The sequence below is a fragment of the Gopherus flavomarginatus genome, chromosome 4 (assembly GCF_025201925.1).
Source record: "Gopherus flavomarginatus isolate rGopFla2 chromosome 4, rGopFla2.mat.asm, whole genome shotgun sequence".
In the NCBI taxonomy this organism is placed as follows: Eukaryota; Metazoa; Chordata; order Testudines; family Testudinidae; genus Gopherus; species Gopherus flavomarginatus.
This window is the reverse complement of record NC_066620.1, coordinates 141,561,942-141,585,573: the sequence shown is the minus strand read 5'-3', so window position 1 is coordinate 141,585,573 and position 23,632 is coordinate 141,561,942. Positions and strand designations below refer to the sequence as shown.

General features: G+C 41.4%; 1 protein-coding gene across 3 annotated transcripts; it reads right to left on the bottom strand.

The window, feature by feature from the left end:
- Positions 1-691: 691 nt before the first annotated feature.
- COQ3 (coenzyme Q3, methyltransferase) lies at positions 692-23,632 on the bottom strand. 3 transcript variants are annotated; one of them, XM_050949320.1, is made up of 7 exons: positions 23,477-23,632; positions 9,454-9,577; positions 8,835-8,987; positions 7,141-7,240; positions 4,799-5,041; positions 2,557-2,716; positions 692-1,327 (listed from the first exon to the last, which is right to left on the bottom strand). In XM_050949320.1, exons 1-7 carry the CDS (start codon positions 23,580-23,582, stop codon positions 1,125-1,127), a joined length of 1,089 nt encoding a protein of 362 aa, XP_050805277.1. In that variant the 5' UTR covers positions 23,583-23,632; the 3' UTR covers positions 692-1,124. The 3 variants fall into 3 exon arrangements, with proteins under 3 accessions (XP_050805277.1, XP_050805278.1, XP_050805279.1); XM_050949321.1 differs by having other exon boundaries at positions 9,487-9,577; positions 23,477-23,631; XM_050949322.1 differs by lacking the exon at positions 23,477-23,632 and adding an exon at positions 15,096-16,678.

Below are 23,632 nucleotides of genomic sequence, written 5' to 3'. Positions count from 1 at the left end.
AAGGCCAGTGAAGGTAAGGGGATTACACAGAGCAGAGAGGATAATTTGAGCTGCTGAACCTTTTACAGGTGATGATGTGTGACAAAGAGAACCCTGCTAACTTTCAGATCCCAAGATGAGTTTGCAGGACTGCAGTTAGGAAAATAAAACAAACCTCTCTCTGTGTAAACTGAGCACATTTGACAAAAAGAGAAATGGGGACAGGTGATCATGGATACATGCAACGCAATTTTGTTTAGAGACTCACATTTCAGAGCAGAATAGCTTTTTACTAAGTACACCTCCCATCAGCCCCGTGAAGTAGTTGAAGGATTGTGACATTCACAGACCTTAGATTCTATGACAGATTGTAAACAAACTGCTGGCCTGATACCTGCAGCTTATTGCTAGAAAAGTGACTGTTTAAATTGTGATGATTTTACTTAAACATGGAGGACCTGATAACAGGTCCCATTTTTGGAGGGTGTGACAGGTTGACATTCAGGGACCAGATTCTCAAGTGTGGTGTTGCCACAGATGAACCAGGCTGCAGTACCAGTGTAACCAGCCATGGAAGGCTCATACCAGTGGCTCAGAGGCAGAGCAGGAGCTCGTATGTCACTAACCTTCCCTTCTTTTCCCACAGTATCCGGAACGGAAGAAGGAAAAGAGAGTTTTGGTGTTTTAACAATTAATTAAACACAGACACAAGTTTCTGAACAGTGCACTTCGGTAGTTTAATTTAAAAATTGCTTAAATCTTTCTATTTACACAGTGTATTGCATTTTTAAAAGTGACTTCAAATTGAACTCAGCATCAACCCATTACTCTTGAGTCCTGTTGAAACCTGTGTTTTCTTGGTAGGACTGTAAAAGCCATCATACATAAATACTGACAATAATTTGAAAGTTTGAAATTGTTTTCTCATAAAAGAACTTCTCTCCAAAAACTTTGCCCATCTTAATCCTACCTGATTCCTGAGAGAACTAACAATTATCCCCCCCCGAGACTACATTGAAACAGACTGGCAAAAACATCTTAACTGCCATTTACATGAACAGCAGACTTGTTGTTGCAAACAGTTTTACTATAATCATTTATGCAAATCTTACTTCAACTTCTTGCTGCTTGCCTACTACCGTGTCTTAGACAGTTGTGCTGGCACTAGCTTTGGCTGGATGCTCCTCCTTATCTGTCTCTGAAGGCGGCTCTCTTGAACTTGATTGTTCTTTTACCCTACATTTCATGGCATGCACGGCATAGTTAATGCTAGTGCTTTCAGTCCAACTCCAAGACCCTGACAGGGGGTTGTATGACATTCCATTCACTGTCTTGACTAAAAAGCCATCTGTAAAAGAAGGGAAAAAAGACGGTGATCCTAGACAGTCTAAATTCTAAATACACATTCTTCCACTGAGCTTTAGAGCAACAATACTGAGTCATCAGAAGCATATTTATGTCGCTCAACTTTCGCAGATTCAGGTCATCCACTTCAAAACGGAATATATACCTCTACCCTGATATAACGCTGTCCTCGGGAGCCAAAAAAATCTTACTGCATTATATTGAACTTGCTTTGGTCCGCTGGAGTGTGCAGCCCTGCCCACCCTGAGCACTGCTTTACCGTGTTATATCTGAATTCATGTTATACTGGGGTAGAGGTGTATCTATGGAAGATGCTGGAGATTTAGCTATGAATGAAGAAGCTATGCTTAGCTATGCAAGAAGAATATGGATCAAGGAAACAATGTAAATAAAGAGCAATTTTATGCTCTCTTCTTAATATCCCTTAGGTTCATCATATGATGCTGCAGCATCCCAGACCCAGCAGGATACAAGATAAAAGCTTGAGTTCAGACATCAGTTTGTTTATAGTGAGTTACAGAAAAAGTGAGGTGCTTGCTGTGGGATTTTTTTTTTGTTTATTAACTTTCTGTAGAGAAGAAGTATCTGAAGGAAAAAGCCAGCACCTCAGAAATCAGTCTTTTAGGAAAGAATTCAAACTGGGACCATTGGTGTGACTTAGTAATATACTCTCTCAAGTTTTATTGGAAAGTCTGTGGTCAGTTTTCAACTGCAGACAGCTTTTAAATGAAATGTTTTAATAAATGTAAGGCTAGTGAAAGAGGATGAAGACAAAAGCCCTCAGTTTATACAATGCAGCAGCAGTGCAACCTTTGGACACTGGCTCATCAAGTATCTCAACCCTGACCTAGAGGACTCACCCTTAGAAACGAAACACTATTGTCTCCAAAAAGAGACCAAGAATTTGCATCTCTGATGCTTTGGCTATCAACAAGGGGGCCAGTTGTGATGGTGGTTTTGTTTAGGTGACCTCTGTACGCTTGAAATTGAACTGAGACCATCAACTCTAAACACTCAGCTGAACAGCCAGAATGTGGTAATGACTTTTAGCCATGCCTGACCTACGCCAAATTTGAGCTGCTAACAGGAGTACAGAGCTCTTCATTTCAAGGTTACCAATCATCTTAACTATCTAGTCCCCTGACAGTTGCCATTATAATCAGTAACAGTTGGATCTCTCTATTCAATCCCGTCATTCTACTTGACACTTACTTGAGTCTAGCAGGCATTCTAGCTCTTCAGGTGAAATAAACTTCTCCCAGTCATGGGTGCCTTCTGGTACAATGCCCATTATTCTTTCTGCAACTACAATCCCCAATATATAGGACAACTGTGTTTTGTTGATTGTAGTAATGAATAACGAGCCTTCAGGCTAATAAAAATATTAAAATAATATTCTATTAGCAGTACATTTAATTGAACAAAAAGCATGAGGATCCTTCACATGAAAAAAGTACAAGATTAATCATTTCTGAACTTCAAGTACAGAATTTGTCCATTTTGAAGCCGTAGGCTGCAGGAATTAAAGCTACTTTAATTGATACACGTACATAAATGTTTTAAGACATCGGTAGGTGATAGAAAAAATCAGGATGTTATGTTCTTTTTGTAAAAAATGAGTCTTTTCAACATTTAACCAACAGTCAACATCTTTCAGGTTTTGGATCATTTAAAAAGAGCAATCATGCCCAGAAATATCTATGCTAATCAAGAATAACACCTAATTAATACATGCAAATGATCCCCAAGCAGAGAATGAATTACAAGTATAAGAATGTGTATAGCAGGGGTAGGCAACCTATGGTATGTGTGCCAAAGGCGGCACACGAGCTGATTTTCAGTGGCACTCACACTGCTCCGGTCCTGGCCACTGCATTTTAATTTAATTTTAAATGAAGCTTCTTAAACATTTAAAAACCTTATTTACTTTACATACAACAATAGTTTAGTTATATATTATGGACTTATAGAAAGAGACCTTCTAAAAACATTAAAATGTATTACTGACACGTGAAACCTTAAATTAGAGTGAATAAATGAAGACTAGGCACAGCGCTTCTGAAAGGTTGCCAACCCTTGGTGTATAGTAAACACAAGACAATATCTTATCTTATTTTTTAAACTTCAATTTAATTTAAACAAACATACACACCCTTGTCCATGGCAACTACAAGACTAGTTTGGGCTATTTTCATACCTAATTGTGGCTGCTGATCACACCACAAATCTGTACAGCAAAAACTGCCCAAGGACATTTCTCTTACAGCGAGTGGGATCAGTGGGGCACTTACTAATGGAAATGCTTGTTTGCGTAGAGGACTTTTATGAGCAGCCAAATGGATAGCGCAGCCAATCAGTGCTCATTTTTTGGGGCTTTCTTTTGGGCCATCATTGAGTGAGCGTTGTCCTGACTAGCAGACTTGCCATTTCAAATAATATATATTCCGCATCCTTGTAAAAATAAGCACATTAATAAACTTATATTGCATAGTTCATCCTCAAAGACCTTAAAACAGTTTACAGACTGTACAGAAAGATCACTTTACCCACAGACATGCAGCCATCTGTGAAGCAGAACACAGGCATTGTTTAACAGCTGCAACAATGTTACACTACACAGCAGTTCCGGACAAGAAGTGAAACTTAGTTTATCCACTGAAATGATAGGTAAGACTAATTCCCATCCTGGAATTTGGCCATAACACAAAATCACCAGCAAATCTTCAAAACGTACAGCAGTATAAATTGCAAATTATGAGATATCATTGCACAATTAATATACTTCTAGATACAATTTTGTTTAATTGATTCTCGGTCAGTGTTTACATTAGGACATGCAAAGAACAAAAGTAATACTTAGAGGTCCTGTGCACTGGCAGAAAAAGAATAAATTTCTCTTGTCCCTATCAGACAGAAGATAGTGATGGTTCCTGTTCAGATAAAGTATGTTCCCTGTGTGACTAGTTTAACAAAACTGTGGAGTAAAGAAGAGTCCCAGTTTGCACACTGGAGCTACCATCATCCTCTACTAACCAAAAACAAGAATACTAGAAAAAAATAAAATAAATCTCAAGCATGTCTAAATGTAAACATGGCACTCTTTAAAGCAATCCAGGAATATGTCTAACTTTTAATGCTGAGTTGGAATAAGATGCCATGAGACAGAAGTTTAACTGCAGACAGAACTTCAGTGCACAGTTAATTCATATTTGCAGACACCATAAACATAGCTGTTAGATCTTCCTCCATCAGTGGAAAAATCAGGCTGCAAGAACTTTTCATTAGGTTCTGACCTTGTACACAATTTAATGGAAGTCATGGTACCACTGCAATATTAAGTGATGATGTCACTGAGGCCTCTGGGATCTACATGTGTTCTGATTAACTTTTTAAATAAAAACTTTATTAAAGAAGGAAGGAACAAACATTTTCTACAATTAAAACAAACACTTACTTTTAATACTTGATAGCAGAACTTGATAAACATTTCTAGGTCAGCCACATGCTCCACTACTTCAGAAGCAACAATTACATCAAAGGTTTCTGTAGCCTCTTCCACAATATCCTCCAGTGAACATGGTTTGTACTGTATTCTCTTGGCTAGAACTGGATCAAATGACTTGTGCTGTTCTGCTGTTCTAATATTGTCCTCCAGAGGATCAATTCCAGTAACTGAAGCTCCCAGTCTACCTAGAGGCTAATGATATACCACTTGTTTATTCACTGCATTAAAACAACCAGTGTAAACATAAAGCTCTATGTAAATTGACAGATTCTAATGTTGAAGTCATAGAAAAATCTTGCAGTAAGCATCATTAGAACGGTGAGACAAACAGCTCTGAGGGGTGGCCTTCGATCTGCAGCATTTTAAAAAGTTTATTAGAGAGAAAGCACAAAAAAATTTAGATTTTCTAGTCTTTTAAAAACTAATTTTGTCAAATAGAAGATAGTGATTCTTTACATCTGTTTTTAAAATAATTGTACTTTGTCCACTTTGCCACATGAGCGCAGATTTTCTCCACTGCAGCTATCACAGAGACACTGTTTTTCTCCACTGGTTTTTTTAACCTATACTTATGGTCACTCATTAGTGAAATGGTGAATCCACATGCCTTTTTAATGATTACTCTATACATGATTATCTATGATACCTGCTCAATGCTGAAAGCTGAATATTCAGATGTTTACTAGGAAAGTACCAGTCTTGACTGTCACTGAAATATCATAAATGTGTTTTTTCCTCAGAGGTTGATGTCTCTTTTGAAACTGGAATACTTTGTGCAACATAACCAACTTTATGTTATTGGAGCTCTAAATTCACAAGCTCCACTGGCTTTACCAGCAGAGTGAGAGAGCCACTCATCCATATTCATTCAGTGTGTGGAGCTTGTAAGTACTTTGAACCAGACAGTGAGAACTTAACTAGATGGACACATATGCACAGTATATCCACCCTTAAGCACACATGCAAAATTTTCTAATGCTCATGTACAATTTTCAAGAAGTCATAATTTTATTAACTAGAAACCATTTGTTTTATTTTTCTAAAATCAAGCAAAAGTACTAATAGTCAATGAGAATTACGACCATACCAAGTTTCCACGTCAGTAGTTTTTGCTCTAGCTGGCTCACGTATTTGAGGGATGGGAGGTGAAGGAGGAATTGTTTTATAACAGGGTAAAGATACACATTTTTCATTCTCTCGTGGTTAAAAAGGATTTACCTCTAGCTACCAGAAACAGGGGGAAGGGAGAGACCCACCTTTGTGCAGACAGCCAGGGTGAGTGTCTGTGCTACACTTCTGAACATAAAAGCTTCAAAAAATCTTGGGCTGCTCTGTGGGCTAGAGAGGTCCCCAGTGTAACTTAGACAGTCCTGGGGGCCCACCTAAGTTAAAGCAGCCCTGTGGGTCACAGCGCTGACCAGAATTTGTGTTACACTCCCACCCTCAACCTGGGGTGCTGGAACAATTTTTATACTGGGGGTGCTGATAGCCATTGAACCAAACTGTAAACCCTGTATATAATGGAAACCATTTCAAGCCAAGGGGTGCGGCAGCACCCCTAGTTCCTGCACCTATGCCCTCAAAATGCCCCCTTTCCCCAGGCTTGTGAGGGGGTCCTCATGAGGCATCCTTACAACTGCCCCTTGCACCATAGGAATCCTCCTTATGCCAGATACGGGGCTTTTAGGGCCCCTTTGTACAGCCTCAGTACTATTAGGTGGTGTCAAGGGGCAAGGTCAGAGATGAGAACTTTGCCCAATATGAAAATTTAAGCCCAAAAGATGACAGTTTCAAAAGAGTCAAGCATGTGAAAATAGGTTATAATGGAAAACATGTTACTTCATTAACAAGAGTGGTCATGATAAAAAGTGATCTTTTACTAACCCCCGCCCCCAACACAAATAAAAGTTATTTTGCAATGACTTTCCAAAGGAATGCTAGAAAGGACCGATGCTATTTTGCTGTTTGTGACAATATTTGAATAATCTGTTTGTTGGTTAACTTTAAGGTTTTAGCACCTCTTCCTATAGTTTCTCTTTTCTTAATGAAGCTCAGTTGTTTATAACAAAACATTGCATGTACTTTTTTTAACACAAATACAAATGTGGTTTTGTAGAATTTACTGCAATCCAAAATATGCATTTATCAATGTACCAATATTACAGAAAAGGGCCTGGGATGGCTCCTCCTCATTTGAAATTTAGGAGTTAAATAAACAAATCGTAACACCTTTCAAAGTCTTCATATGCTCCTTAGCTAGAGAAGCAGGAACAACAAACTGTGTTTCTTACTTCACTTAACAGTCCACCACCACAGCCAACATCTAGAATCTTTACACCGGACAGAGGGCTTCCCAACTGATGATCACTGCTCATGTTCAATAGAGTATCTCTGAAATAAAGTGTACATAAATAAGCACAAAGATACAAAATGGTTTAACTGAAATGTTTCCTTAAAATTTATGTTAAGTGCCGTATATACTCGATCATAAGCCGGTTCGTTTATAAGCCAACCCTACTCTCCTGCCCCAGGTGGATAAGTAAAAATGGAAATTTTTTATAACCCATTCATAAGCCAATCCTATAATTCAGGGGTCAACAAACTTTGGCTCCCAGGCTATCAGGATAAGCTGCTGGCGGGCCGAGATGGTTTATTTACCTCGAGCGTCCGCAGACCCGGAGGTAAACCTAAGTAAACAGAGTGTCCCAGTGCGCCAGCTGCTTACCCTGATGGGCTGGGACAGCAACTGGTGGGGAATTTTTTTTTGGGGGAGGGAGGCAAGGGGGGGGGGAGAGAAGCTAGGAGTCAGTGACCACCACCCCACATAGACTATCAAGGTTAGAAGGGACCTCAGGAGGTCATCTAGTCCAACCCTCTGCTCAAAGCAGGACAAATCCCCAGACAGTTTTTTGCCTCAGTTCCCTAAATGGGCCCCTCAAGGACTGAACTCACAACCCTGGGTTTAGCAGGCCAATGCTCAAACCACTCAGCTATCCCTCCTCACAAATGACCCCACCCTAGCCCAGGATCCCCACACTCTCCCCATCCCATCCCTTCCCATCTTATATGGGGAGGAACAGGGGAGTATGTCTCTGGCCTGGCTGGAGCTGCTCTGGAGGCTGAGCAGAGAGGCCACAGCCTGCTCCGGTGGGCCAGACCAGGCGGCGCAGCCACAGCATGTTCCAGAGGGCTGGGCCAGGCAACACGGTCGTAGTGTGCTCCGATGGCCCAGGCAGCACAGCCACAGCCTGCTCTGGAGGGCGGGGCCGAGTGGCAAGGCTGCAGCTGCTTCAGAGGCTAGCGGGAGAGCAGCATGGCCAGAAACAGAGAAACTCTGTCCCCACCTCTTCCCTTCTGGCTCTGCTGGCTGTGCTGCCTCTCCATTCACGAGCCGACCCCCTTCTCTGGTGCTTCCTTTCTTACTAAAAAAATTCAGATTATGAATGAGTATATATAGAGAGGGAGAGGTGGGACATAGCCCCTCCCCACAACAAAGGGAGCAAGGAGAGGCAGCACAGCCAGAAGGGAAGAGGTGGGGCCAGAGTCTCTCCACTTCTGGCCACGCTGCTCTCCCGCTAGCCTCCAAAGTGGCTGCAGCCATGCCGCTCAGCCTTGCCTCCCAGAGCAGGCTGTGGCCATGCTGCCCGGCCCGCCGGAGCACACTGCAGCCGTGCCACCCGGCCCAGCGTGCTGGAACATGCTGCGTCTGCGCCGCCTGGTTTGGCCCACCAGAGCAGGCTGCGGCCGTGCTGCCCAGCCTGCCGGAGCAGCTCCAGCCAGGCCAGAGACATCGTCTCCTGGCCCTCCCCAGATAAGGTGGGAAGTGATGGGATGGGCAGAATGTGGGGGTCCCGGGCTAGGGGTGGGGTCATGTGATATTTGTACAACAAGTTATGTCTCATTTTCCTGTCTAGTTATTTTAAACTGTTTTTAGATGGATACTTAGAAATAGCATTACATAGCAAAAGTAATCCCAAAACTGTACCTAATAAAAGGCACTCTAATATCATTCAGAGAATGCAGGGTGGAATATTCTCCTTGTTCATCCCACCATCTATGTGCCAAAAGCCGGAATTTGTTCATCTCTTTTGAATCCACTGTTGTATGTGAAGTGCTGTATAACCTCTTCATAGCAGACCTAAACAATGAAAGCCAAACATCATGTCATAAACATGGATACCTGGCACCAAAACATGTGACTGAAACAAAAAGTTGGATTAAGAGGTGGGAAAAATATTTCCTTCAAGGTGGGAGGGGGGACAAAGCCAGAGAAAGCACTTTTGATTCGTTATATCTCACTGTCTAGAATCTAAAACCTCTCCTTTGAACTTAGTTAAGACCATTTAACATCACACTGAATTAATAATAACTCTGAGCATAAAACAGATTATGGAATGTACATAACATTGGGGATTTTTTTTTAATTTAGTAGTATGTATTTCTGTAAAGTAACAATAAAAAAGATGATCAAAAATTATCTGAAAAACTCTTCTGAAAGATCAAAATTGATTTTATCAGATCATCAAGTTCTCATCACACACCATTAAGCTCATTTTTATACAGTAAAGGATGTAATAGATAATTCTACTAGCTACTGTACTTACATGCTGCTTTTCATTTCAGTCAAATGGACAAACCTGGTACTGTTGGATGTCAACTGCATTTTCCAACTGTAGTTCTCACTGAAGCCCCCAGGGCCTCTCTGAAAAGCCGGACCATAATGGTCACCTGCATATATAACAAAATCAATGCAATGGAAATCATCAGCTTTATGATCATTCAGAGATAAAAAAATCTGTTTGTCAAATTGGTTTGAAACATTATGTAGTGATAATAGGATTTTAAATAATTAAAATATGCATTCAGGAGCTAATCAATGTATTTACCTTTACTTGTGAATACATTGTTTTCCTCACACAACAGTTAGGGAGAGAAACCAGTCCCCTGTTTTTAATAGATTTATTAAAAGAACATGCAAACAAATACAAAGCTAAGCAAATCTATCACCGATTTACTTCTAGTTTCCCATAACTAATCAAATATGACACAAATTAATATTACAATTGAAATTCAATTAACAGATTTGTGGTTCAATTTATCTGGTTTGCCAATTACTACAATAAGCATTTAAATCGATTTACTACGTTAAAACAAGAATTACTTCAAGACTTCATAGGAAAGTTAAGAAAGAATCCATTTCTTTTGATCTAATCAAGTGATCTAAGAGTCTGCTAAAAACAGAAGCTGACTCCTGCCTTTGCACTACGAAAGTACAGCTCTTAGAGCCTGTCTACACTGTAAATGCTAGATAGGCACAGCTGCTGTGTGGCATCTGTGTATCTGTAGGCACCACAGTGAAGGGGGTTTTCCGTCACTGTAGTTAAGCCACCCCCTCAAGAAGCCATTGCTAAGTTAACGGGAGAATTCTTCCATCGACCTAGCGGTGTCAATTCCAGGAGTTAGATTGACTTAACTACGGTGTTCAGGATAGCGACTGTGGAGGAGCTAGAGATGGAGATGCCTGTCATGAACAGCAAGGGTGAGGAGCTATGGCAGGGAACTCAAACCCTAGCTTGTGGCATGAACAGTCTAAAACTGTGCAGGAGTCTAGCCAGTTCCACCTGGTGAGCACAGATGAACCCATTGCAAAAGGGGAAGGGGATTTGAATAAGTGCATGAACAGTTTTCCTTGCAATTTTTTTTTTATTATTTTCCTTTCCCTCAAACCTCATCTCCTGCCTTTGTTCCCCATTTTAAAATGACACTTGTCCCATTCACAAGTTAAGACACAGGAATCAACTTTTCATTGCTGTACTGGTGTCATGTTAATAAACACATTTCAGAAATGGTTGTATGGCAGTCTGGTCATACAATCCACATTAAATCAGTGTCTTGCTCAGGTAGCAGTGGAACAAACAGAGGCAGACTCGAGGTCCACTTCTCATTTCTTTGGCTCTTTGGGCTGGGGGCGGGGGCGCCCATGTGGATTACTATGTTTATCAGAATAGGGACGTCTCCTTTATCCTCGAGAGATCCTGATGAAACTTTCATGGAGATATTCTGCAATCCTCTCCTGAAGAATTCTAGGGATGGTAGCTTTATTTCTTCCTCTGAGATAAGACACCTTCCGATGCCACTCTGTGATGAGTTCAGCTGGCATCATTGCAGTAAACAGACTAGCCCCACACAGGCCCAGGCAGCTTAATGCTATACTGTAGCAGACTGGCAAAATGCTCTTTTATGGCCTTCCTCAGACACACTTCTCCTCTGCTAGTAGCTCCTGTGTCTGGCTGTTCAAATTCAGCAGACAGCCAATCAACCAGATCTCTCCAACCCAGTGGCAGCTATTCCCCCGTTGCTTCACAGATGTTGTGCAGTATAAAAGATGCAGCTATAACCATTGAAATGTTTCTCACTGAGATCCAATCTAGTAAGTAAACACCACCAGCGTCCCTTCAGTCTCCCAAAAGCAAATTCTAATGTCATTCTGCACCTGCTGAGCTGGTAATTAAACTTTCTTGGTGTGTGAGATAGCCAGTGTATAGCTTCATGAGCCAGGGCAGCAAGGGGTAGGTTGGGTCCCCCAGACTCACTATTGCCACTTCAGCATCACCAATGGCAATCTGCTGGTCGGGAAAGAATGTGCTCACTTGCAGCTTTTTGAAAAGTCCTGTATACTTCCCTGATCAGCCACATTGGTATCAGTGAAGTGCACCTGGTGATCTGCTAGCACCTGCACAACCACAGAAAAGTAACCCTTTCTGTGTGGCAAGGTGGGCTGGTGCCAAAATAGGGATGTGTGTGCCATCTATCACCCTATCGCAGTTCAGGAACCCCATTACTGCAAATCTGCCTACTGTTTCCTATACATTACCAAGAGTCACAATTCTGCACAGCAAGAGATGTGATCCAACTGTGTAAGGCCATAAAACAACAGGCCCCACACTGTGGATTTTCCAACCCAAAATTATTGCCCATTGACCAGTAGCAAGCCAGTGTTACAAGCTTCCAAACACAAGATCTCCACTTGCTTCTCCACTTGTCAATGCTGCTCTCATTTTGATGTCCCTGTTGCGGAGGGCTGGGGTGAGCTTGACACAGCCCCAAGAATGTGGCTTTTCACATCTGAAAGCTCTACTCATCATTCCAAACCTACATTATGATGCAATCCCACCTATTAGTGCTCATTTCTCAGGCCCAGAAACAGTGCTCCATCATGCAGAGGAGCTCCGGGAATGCCGGCAGCAACCTGGCATTGTTTTTTGCTATGTCCCTCAGCATCCAGTTATTGTGCTCAAATTACCCTGCATTATCTTCATCACAATCCTGATTGCAGCAGTAATCCCTCAAGCTGTGAAAATACTGGACAATTGTGTCCTGCATTAGCAATGCAGATGAGAACTGTACTGGGCTCTGCCGGCTCCATGCTTCTGTCAGGCTGATGGCGGACACCAAAAAGCACTCCGAGCGAGCATGGTGGGAACTTGACCCCTCACTCCCATAAATTCGTAGGCGATTTGCTACTATTCCACAAAGCAATGCGAAATTGTCCCAAAAGGCACTGCGCCAGAAAGCAGGGCACACTGGGATACCTAGCCAGGATATACTACACTTCACACTACTGTTACATCGACACACAGACTCTGGGTAGGTGTACACAGTACCAGTGCAAGCAACCAGAAACACACACACCCATGCAATACACATATTTTGGTGGCTGCATAAATACGTAATTTGCATCGACCAAACTTTATAGTGGAGACCCCAATACTGCAAAAACATATGCACATGCTTAATTTTACTACCACAAGTAATGCCATTGACTTCAATGAGACTTCATGGTAGTTAAGTTAAGGATGTGTGTGTTTGCAGACTGGGATCTTAATTGGCAAGCTCTTTGGGGAAAGGACCATTTTTAATGTCTATGTACAATGCCTAGCACAACAGGACTCTGATCCCTGATACATTTAAAGATGGAACACTCTAAATCCACCAGGGCATTTTAGAAACTGTGGTCCTCCTCTCCCCAACCTGCCCCATACTTTTCCAGTCCATTCATCTCCTCTCACCATCACATGCACCCTCATCCATAGCTTTAGTCAAAGCCATGCTCCATAATATGTACCCATGGGATACTCGATTACCATCAGCCTGACTTTTTAACTTGTTCCACATGTAAGATTATTTGTCTGAGAGCGTAGTGGATGATGGAGAGCTTGACAGTGCCTAGTAAAACAATAATCCAGTTTGTTTTTCAGAGACTAAAGGAGGTCTGGGGAGAAGGAAATCTTATTAGTTAGGATAAAGGATACCATCACAGACTCACTTTTTATGCGACGCAAAGCACACCTCCTGCATGCAGATCAATAAAACTCAGAATCCCTACTGTTATTAATCAGCTCTATACAATCTGAGGCCTTCTGGAATAATTACAATTTATTTGTACAAATACTAGGTATACAATCTTCCTTCTAATCACCTCTGTGCTTTATCATTAAAAAAGGACACAGTGCCAAGCAGAATGGGATTCACTTACACTGCTCGCATGGGTTGCTCAGGAAAAATACACTTTGTACAGCTTACATTCTGTAACAGTGAGCTTGTGGCATATTTATGCTTGGCCATTTTGTCTGGAGCCACTTTCTCTCTAAACTACATCCACAAATATTCTTATTGATTTATTATTAGAAATGGCCAGGATAGTTCCATATAGAGAAAATAATTGTGGACATACCTACTATCAAAGAGATCAAGCTCTGCGAAAAATTTTTGTTTTTGAACAAAACTACTAATAAGCATAGGTTTCTTTGATTTGCTGAGTATTATTCAGAACTACAGGGATCCAACTCAAAGTGAGATCTGTGATTATACTTCTGATTGTTTTTATCATATTATCTTTAAAGGTTTATAAACTGTAGTTCTTAACATCATACTGTACTTCTACCATGCCTTCTATCCAAGGATTTCAGCTTTATCAGAAACTAATGAAATCACACAAAATATCTGAGAAACAAATTGTACAATCCCCATTTAGACATAGGGAACATGAAGCACCAGAGTTGATAAAAATCTTGTTTGCTTTTTGTCTGCAGCTGCCCACTGAGCATGGGTTTTCATTGAGCTGGCTAAAATTTGTCTAAAATTTTTATTTAAATCGAATTTTTTTGATAAAAGGTTTTTTCCCCCCTCAAAAAGCATATCCAAAGATAGTTTTAATTGAGATACATTATAGCTCAAAGATATCTCATCATGAAACAGGAATTATAAATTCTCATTCTATAGTATGAGACAATATATTCATGTAATGTTAAGAAAAGTTTTGTAAATAAGTTCCAACAGCTGATGGATTAGGGACCCAATCTTATAGGGTTCCAGGGGCTTCTGTACAGATTACTTAGGTTAATCTTTCTATCTACCCAATGGGATTCAGTGCTCAGTTTAGAAGATATCATCAGAGAGTCTTAGCTTTGCAGTTCTCAAACTGTGGATTTGTGTCTCCAGAGGTAACGTACTTGTTAAAAGCAAAAATGTTTTTAAACAAACAAAGGTGAGAAATAACAGACCTCAACTCTATTGCCCCTCTGCAAATTTGTGTACACAGAGTCAATCCCTTACCACTCTCTAAAAGTGCAAAGTTTCAAAAAGTTCAATGAATAGAAAATTGTTGGGGGCAGAACAGATCTGGATAAGGAGAAGAAGTCTGGAGATAAATGTGAGAAGCAAGGGACATATGCTTATTTTGTTAAAATATTATATGTTTACTGTTGAAGAAAAAAAAATCCAAAATACTTAACGTTGTTTTAGTTAAATAAAACAGTTTAAATGTCTGTCTGGTGATGTTTTCCTCCTAATACAGCATGACAAGAAAATCCTCCAAATATTAATGATTAACCTGTTGAATTAGAGATATTTATGAAATCATTGGGAGGTGAAATATCTGCTTCAATTACCTCTGGTAAATGAAATAACCAAACAATCATTCATTTTCTGATATAGTTGTAAAACTAATCTGAAAAGTTTTCAAAATAAATCACTGTTTAAAAATATATAGTGTGTACCTTTTAAAAATGAAACCTGCATCTCTCTTTGAGTTGTGAAGAATATGTATTAAGGTTATAACAACCCCAGGAATGTACTTTTATGTAGAAAACCACAATTAAATCGAGTCTTCCTGACTAGTGATTTAAATAATGATTTACATCAAATCCACCCTGTGAAGACCTACGAGTACATCTATACTACTCACCGGATCGGCGGGTAGTGTTCGATGTATCGGGGAATCGCTGCCGGTACTCCACCTCGGCAGGAGGAGTAAGCAGAGTAGACAGGGGAGCTGCGGCGGTCGACTCGCTGCTATGAGGATGGCCAGGTAAGTCGAACTAAGATACTTATGCAACTGCAGCTACGCTATTTGCGTAGCTGAAGTTGCATATCTAGTTCGAACCCCCCCACTAGTGTATCCCAGGCCTAAGGTTCAAATTCCAAAGAGACAGGGAGGATACTGAAAAATGACAAAGTACAGAAAACTAACCTTTAAAAAAGGAGATTTCAATAAAACAAGATTAGTTAAAAGAAGGCCCTAAAGTTAAAAGCTAAGAAAGTAAAATCCGTAGAGGTGGCATATATGCTAATTTTAAAAATATAAGCATCTTAAAAGATGTGAACATAAGGGAACCAGCAAGGAGTAAACTAATATGGCTAAATGGCAAGGTTGAAGATGCTATTTAAGCCAAACAGAAATCCTTCAAAATTTAGAAATCTGACCCAGTGAAATCAATAAAGAGAAATATAAATTGCAGAAGGCTATAAACTAAAGGAAAATTAGAAAGGCCTACATGGATTTTGAAAAGCAAATAGCTAAAGGTGTTAAAAATAAACAAGTAAATCGGAAAGCAGAAAGTTTATAAAACAATCAGTGGGTCTGTAGGATCACCAGGAATTAAGGGGAACAATTGAGGAAGATAAGGAAGCTTCTTCACATCAGTCTTCACCAGAGATGTTTGGAAGATGCCAATCCTGGACCTGCTTTATTCTGGTAATAAAGATGAAAGCACTCTCAGAGACTCAAGTATCAGAAGAAGAGGTGCTAGAGGAAATTAATAATTTAAGAAGCAAAAGTCAACAAGACCAGATGATAATCTCTTTTAGAATTCTTGGATGTAAGTATGAAGTAGATGAGCTAAATAACAAAAATATGCCATCTATCATGAAAAACAGCCACTATTTTAGAGGCCTGGAGGGTAGCAAATGTTGTACCTATATTTTAAAAAGGCATTGGGGATGATATAGGGAATTAATTATAGGCCAATAAACCTTACCTCTTTATCTGGCAAATTGGTTGAAATGGTGGTTAAAAACAGAATAAAACACCTTGAAGATTATATAACTGGGTCTAAAAAGCACAGTTTCTGCAAAGGAAAATCATGTCTCACTAATATCTTAGTTTATTGACACATTCCAAGAATTCTGACTGACATAATTTAGACTTCACAGAGCCCTACATAAAGAAGCTAAAAAGTAATGGGGAGAGAGGTAAAGTACTGTGAAATAAAAAGCTGGCTAGGAAACAGAAAGCAAAGACTAGAATTAAATGAACAATTTTCATCACAGCGAAAGGTTAACAATGGGGTTGTTCAATATATTGCTTAGTGATCTGAAAACACAAGCTAAGTAGTGAGATAGCAAAATGTGCAGATGACAAAGTTATTTAGATAATTCAGGACCAGAGAGGGTTGTGAGGAACTTCAGAGAGATCAAACAAGCTGGGTGAATGGGCAACACAAAGGCAAACGATCACAAAATTGATAAATGCAAAGTCATGCACACTGAACACAAAAAATATAAACTACTTGTATACCTTACAGGATTCTAAATTAATTATATTAACTCAAGAAAGACACCTGGATGTCACTATAGCCAGCTCAATGAAAACCCATGCTCAGTGGGCAGCTGCAGACAAAAAGCAAACAAGATGTTAGGATGCATAAGGAATGGGAGGGAGGGAGAATAATACAGAAAACATCATCATTATAATAATAATATAAATCAATGGAGTGATCTTATCTGGAATACAGTGTACAGTACTGTCACATCATCTCTAAAAGGGTACTGCAGACCTGGACGGGGTTCAGAGGAGGCTACGAGAATGATCCAAGGCCTGGAAAAACACTTACATGAAGAGAGAGATTGAAGATTACGATTCTTTACCTTAGAAAGGAGGTGAGTAAAAGGGAACATGATAATAGTCTATAAAATAATAAATGATACAGAGTAGAGTAGATCAGGAACTTACATTCACCCTGACTCATAACACAAAGAACAAGAGGACATTCAATGACATTATAAGATGGAAAATTACAACTAGGTAAAAGCAAATACTTTTGCACACAACATATCATTCACCCGTGGTACTCATTGTCATAAAGTTATTGAGGCCAAGAAATTAACAAAATTTCAAAAGGGATTGGACATTTATATGGATATTAAAAATAATTAATGATAAACATTTTGGAAGGGACATTAAACCTCTTACTTCAGTTCTTCAACTAATCTCTGCCATTAGAGACCAAGAAAAGTCTGCCTCCACATTGTCTACTGTCTATTGCAGGACTCTTACACCTTCCTTTGAAGCTGCTGGTGCTGGCCTGTGAGAGACACAATACTGTACTAAATGGACCTTGGATCTGATCCAAGATGACAATTCATATGTTCCGAAATCTGAATGTCTTAAGTCAAATCCTAGCACCTAGGTCCTAAATCCCATTGACTTTTGATGAGACCTATCTCCTAAATCTCATTTGAAAATGGGATTTGGGTACTTTTGAAAATTTTACTCATTTTCTATTCCCACTGTTCTAGTTAAATATGTAGCTTAACATTGTATTCTTTGTCATAAAACATACAGGATATGCAGCTGAGTTAGCATCACTACTGCAACCATAACTTCTGGAATTCCTAATTTTTAACCGTGCAATCATAATGTTGCATATAGCTTCTTCTCCCTCCCCCTGCCCCCTTTCCAGTACACTTTAAGATTAAATAGTGAGTGAGCTTTTAAAAAAGAAAAACCAAGAACTATCGAAAGAAACGTTGCCAAAAACATCAGTTTGTCATTAAGAACTCAGATACAGAACAAAGGGAATAGCTAGCTTTATTCCCGTAGTAGATGATTTCAGGCATCAAGTTTGAAGTATCTAGAAAAACTAATTATCACCTCTCTTTTAGACATATGCATCAAGTCATAGTCTGTGTGTTTATACTTGAGTAACAAATGAGAATTAGAGCAATTATTTTAAGCAATTTGTTCTTATGTAAGTTCTTATACCACCCCTCATCACTGAAATATGAGTGGCTTCCAGCAGCGTGTTACGTAATGTGACTAACATCTGTTCATATGCTGTTTGCTCTGTCTCATCCTCTCCCCATGGGAAAAATTATGTAGGCTAGTGTAGTGTTTTGGTAGGGTTTTTTGTTTTATTTATTAATTTATATGAACACACTCCAATGTGTTTATATTACAGCCAGTTTCATGCTAACAGTGCTGTATCCCTTCTGAGGAGAGAAGGGAGACTCTCACTACTAAGTTATTTATAGAAAATACTTAGGTAATTTACATGTGATAAATAAAGCAACTAAATGACAGGGGTGGGGTGGGGAGACACACACAAGGTAGGTGAGGTCACATCTTTTATTGGATCAACTTCAGTTGGTAAGAGAGAAAAGCTTCCAAGTTCACATGGAGCTCCTCTTCAGATCTGGAAAACTGACACAATGTTAGCTTCCCAGACCCGAAGAAGAGCTCTGTGTAAACTTGGAAGCTTGTCTCTCTTACCAACAGAAGTTGATCCAATAAAAGATATTACCTCACCCACCTTGTTTCTCTAATACCCTGAGACTAACATGACTACAACAACATTGCATACAAAAATAGAACCAATGTAGATAAAATGAAACACAAATGTGCTGTCAAAGGACTGGAAATGTATAATGCAAATAAAGCAAGCATACAGTTCAAAGGCCATATAGATCTGTCAGTATTATTTTTATGGATCAGATAACTCTAGCAATGCTTTAGTCTGATTTTTTTTGCTGCCAGCTTAAAAAATACAAAGCAAATCATTTTGGTAGTTTTAATTTATTAACCCTATGGGGTCCTTCGGTACTATCATGATATGAATATTTACTACTGCTAATGGTGGCTTTTGCCTTTATTTTATGTAACAACATATACCTACAACTATGTCCTTTAGTTATTGATTTAGGAAAATCCACCAGTGAAGTAGAAAAGTGCTTATTCTGTTTTATGGTGTGACGAAGTAAGAATTTTGGTAATATTTTTATGATTGCTATTTGCGCTTCAGCTTCCCTCTGTTCTGCATGGCTATGCATGGAGCGTAAAGGCTTAAAAAGCTGCTCTTGGGGCAGAGCAGGGGACACGGGAACATCAGAATGGCCATACTGAGTCAGATCAATGGTCTATCTAGCTCAGTATCCTGTCTCCCCACAGGGGCAGGTGCCAGATGCTTCAGAGAGAATGAATTGAACAGGGTAATTATCGAGTGACTCATCCCATCATCCAATCCCAGGCTCTGGCAGTCAGAGATTTACAGACACCTAAAACATGGAATTGTGTCTCTGACCATCTTGCTTAATAGCCACTGATGGACCTATCCTCCAGGAACTTATCTAACTATTTTGAACACAGTTATACTTTTAGCCTTCATAACATCCTATATCAATGAATTCTATAAGTTGACTGTGCACTGTGCCACGTGTGTGTCTAGAATGGTAGGAATGGGTTATTAAGGACTGACTGAAACCAACACATACTATGTGGAAAGACAATGGGAATCCCAGTGGCTGGGACATTCAGGCCTAGCAATCAACAACCAAGAGAAAGGAGATCTTTTTCCCCTCACCTCCCTGCAGGGAAGCAGAGCAAAAGCCCTTAGCTGAAGAATGAAGAGGAAAGGTTTTTGGTAGTTGGATTAAGAACTGGCCTTGTGGGAGGGGGAAGAGAGAGACTTAGGGCATGTCTATACTTGTCATTTAAAATGGAAAAAGTCCCTCTTTTACACCAAAACAGTGGGTTCACCTACACTTGTCAATGACTTTTTGCGGTGAAACATCTGAGTTTCACCGCAAAAAGAAAACCACCTCCATAAGAGGCGTAAAGCTCTTACCGGTGATGCTTTTGCAGTGATGTACAAGTGAAGTCACTTCTTCCCGTTCACACAGCCTTTAGCCTCTGTAGGATTTCCCACAGTGCCTAGGTGACCACTCTGCCCAGCAGCTCTACTGATCTGATGCCAGGTAAACAGACACCCACTCTCCCCCTGTAAGGCCCCGGGAACTTTGAAACTCCCCTTCCTGTTTTCTTGGCAAGTGCTCACTTACCATCTGGCTAGGTGACAATGCCTGCTCTAAGGAGCAAATGATCCCCTGCTTGGAACAATGCTGACCTACTGCAGCTGATCAGTGTTTGGGGAGAGGAGACTGTGCATGGACCCAGGATGCCCCTTCTCAGCCCCTATCCCTTCTCACAAGACCCATAGTCAAACTGGAGAGAGCTGCACTGTGGGCTAGCTGCCCTCAGTGCACTGCTCTCATCAGGGATGGAAGTGCTGCAAATGTAAACATTCTCTGATGCCTGTGGAAGTAAGTGAGTACACAAACCAGCTCTTTTCTTTCACTGGTTCACTGTCATCATTGAAACTGACAGCGCAAAAACTCTGCAAGTGTAGATGTCACCCCACCACCTTCTGGGTGTGGGACTACGGACAGAAATATAGTGAGAGTGCCAAGATGGCTTAGCTGGCATGGCAGCATGGCTCAAGGGAGCAACTCTATATTAACCTTTGTTTCTCTATGCTAATTTAAGGACTTTCAGATTCTGTATGCTAGGTGATTAATAAATTACCATCTTATTTTGGAAAGGATGCCTGGTGTCACAGCATCTACTCACTGAGAGCACTGTGCCCTGAAAGGGTACCATACAAGTCTCCCACAGAAGTCTGCCTTGGTTAGCTTTGCTGCAGGGAGCCGAGAGAAACAGGGATCACTAGTGCCCAAAGGCACAGTTTCAAAGTCTGGGAGGTCCCAGGCTTGCCCTTGTGGAACTTTGTGAGTTCTTGAGGCCCAACACACAAAAAGGATCACTCCCCAGGAACAGGTCGCAAGCTGGGGCATAGACCTGACCCTGTGAATCCATGACAAGGGTACTCTTTAGAACTTTACTCCTCTAAGCCACCTTTGCAGACCAGTAGTTCCATTCAAAATTGCCAGCTTCAAGCTTTAATAGAGCAAACACGCCATGAAATGCTTCTAAGATTATTTTTATATAATTAGTTCCATCCTAAATATATTGACAATTATCTTTCCTGTTTAAATGACTATAGCAAAGTAGCTAATTATTACTCACTGTTGAACTTCCATCGTGCCAACTGACCAACCCTCCATTTGTTTCTAAAAAGCTACTCCTCCTTACATATTATAACAATTTAGTCTGCAAGTACAGTATTGTGACATTTCTAAGCCAGTGACCACAGGAACAGCTACTGCAATGGTGGGCAACCTGCAGCCCAACAAGATAACCCACTGGTGGGCCGCAAGACAATCTGTTCACATTTGAACAGCTGCCTGCAGCTCCCAGTGGCCAGGAACGGTGAACCACAGTCACTGGGAGCTGTGGGTGGCCATACAAATGTAAACAAACTGTCTGGCAGCCCGCCAGTGGATTACTCTAATGGGCCACGTGTGGCTCGTGGGCTGCAGGTTGCCCACCACTGAGCTATATTATGTAGCTATCACCACACATTTTACTTTGTGCCCCTTAATTTTGTGCTGTTTATATCTTTCACAATGATTTGAGCTTGCTAACATAATTTGTTAGGGTCATGCAGGAGTGTTGGAAGGAGAGGCCCCAAAAAAGGTCTGTCACTAAACCATGTAAGCTAACATTTACAGAAAGCCTCTATGAGCTAGCTGAACAAGACAGCCTATGGTGCCATTTGTGATCAAACTCAGATATTCTGCAGATAACAGCAGGAGCCCCTAGTTGTACCCCTAGTGTTGGTTTTCGCAGAGACACACTAAACTAGTGAGCTGAGCTGTTTCCATGGGTAAGCTCCTTGCTCTGAAAGTTAACTGTAGCCAAGAAAGGACAAGGAGCAGACAAGGAGCGCTAAAGAGAGTAAGCTGTGAACTATATAGGCTGGAGCTCCCAGAAAGACCCAGTGAAGTGAAATCACTGTGCATAATCCCAACTATACATATAAAATGATGAGGTCTAATTTAGCTGTTACCACTCAAGAAAGAGATCTTGGAGTCATTGTGGGGGATAGTTCTCTGAAAACATCCACTCAGTGTGCAGGGGCAGTCAAAAAAGCTAATAGAACACTGGGAATCATTAACAAAGAGATATATAAGATGACGAAAAATATATTGCCTCTATATAAATCTACGGTACACCCACATCTTGAATACTGCACGCACATGTGGTCACCCCAATTCAAAACAGATATTGGAATTAGAAAAGGTTCAGAAATGGGCAACAAAAATTATTAGGGGTACGGAACAGCTTCCATATCAGGAAAGATTAATAAGATTGGGACTTTTCAATTTGGAAAAAAGATGACTAAAGGGGGGGGGGGAATACGATAGAGGTCTATAAAATCATGACTGGTGTGGAAGAAAGTAAATGAGGAAGTGTTATTTACTCCTTCTCATAACTGGAGAATTAGGGGTCACCAAATGAAATTAATAGGCACCAGGTTTAAAACAAACAAAAAGCAGCATTTCTTCACACAATGCACAGTCAATCTGTCGAATTCCTTACCAGAGAATGTTGTGAAGGCCAAGATAATAACAGGGTTTAAAAAAAGAACTAGATAAAGGCATGGAGAATAGATCCATCCATGACTATTAGCCAGGATGGGCAGGGATGGTGTCCCTAGCCTCTCATTGTCAGAAGCTGGGAATGGGCGACAGGGGATGGATCCCTTGATGATTACCTGTTAAATTCATTCCCTCTGAGGCACCTGACATTGACCACTGTTGGAAGACAGGATACTGGGTTAGATGGACATTTGGGCTGACCCAGTATGGCCACTCTTACTCACAGAGAGCCTAGCTTCCACTGGCGCTGACTAAATGCTGGCAAACGCGGGTTACCGGGGGCGTAAGTGGCCACACTACTGTTTTCGGGGAGCTAGAAGTAGCCCTGACAGCCGGCTAGCACGTCAGCCTGTTGCTGTCCTTGCCACACGCTGCAGCTCTGGACCGGGGCGGGGCTGCTGGGTCCCGCCGCGGCACGTTAGCGCTGTGCCCAGGCTAAGCGCCCGCCCGCCGCACAGCCCTTCGGGGTCATGGCGAGGCGCCCGGGCGCTGTCAATCACGCCGATGTCGCAAGCCGGCCGCGGAGGTTTCGGGGCCCGCACCCAGCGCCACAGAGCGCTACCGGCCCCAGCACAGCCACAGGGGCTGGCGGCGCGTCCAGCGCTGGGGACACATAGCCCGGCCGCCGCAGGCAGGCCCCGCAGGAAACCCCCAGAGCCAGCTGGTGCCGCCGCCTACCCCAGCCCCAGCCCCAGCCCCGCTTGGCTCTGGCCAGGCCCAGAAGGTACTCACCGGCCACTGCCCCCAGCCTCCTCCCGGGCGGGCCCGCCCCACTGCTCCGGCCCCGCGGGCCGACTAGAGCCCGGGCTGCTCTGCTCAGCCCGCCGCAACCCCACATTGCCCCAGGCAGAGCGCTGCCGCCGAGCTCCGCCCCTAGCGGGACCCGCC

Excerpts from the sequence above, each read along its gene's own strand:
- COQ3 (XM_050949320.1), bottom strand. The coding sequence starts at position 23,582 with ATGTGGGGTTGCGGCGGGCTGAGCAGAGCAGCCCGGGCTCTAGTCGGC. Across the intron at positions 7,241-8,834 it reads ATTAGAGTGCCTTTTATTAG|AGATACTCTATTGAACATGA; the intron begins GTACAGTTTTGG and ends ACTTTATTTCAG. Across the intron at positions 1,328-2,556 it reads AGAATGCCTGCTAGACTCAA|ATGGCTTTTTAGTCAAGACA; the intron begins GTAAGTGTCAAG and ends CTTCTTTTACAG.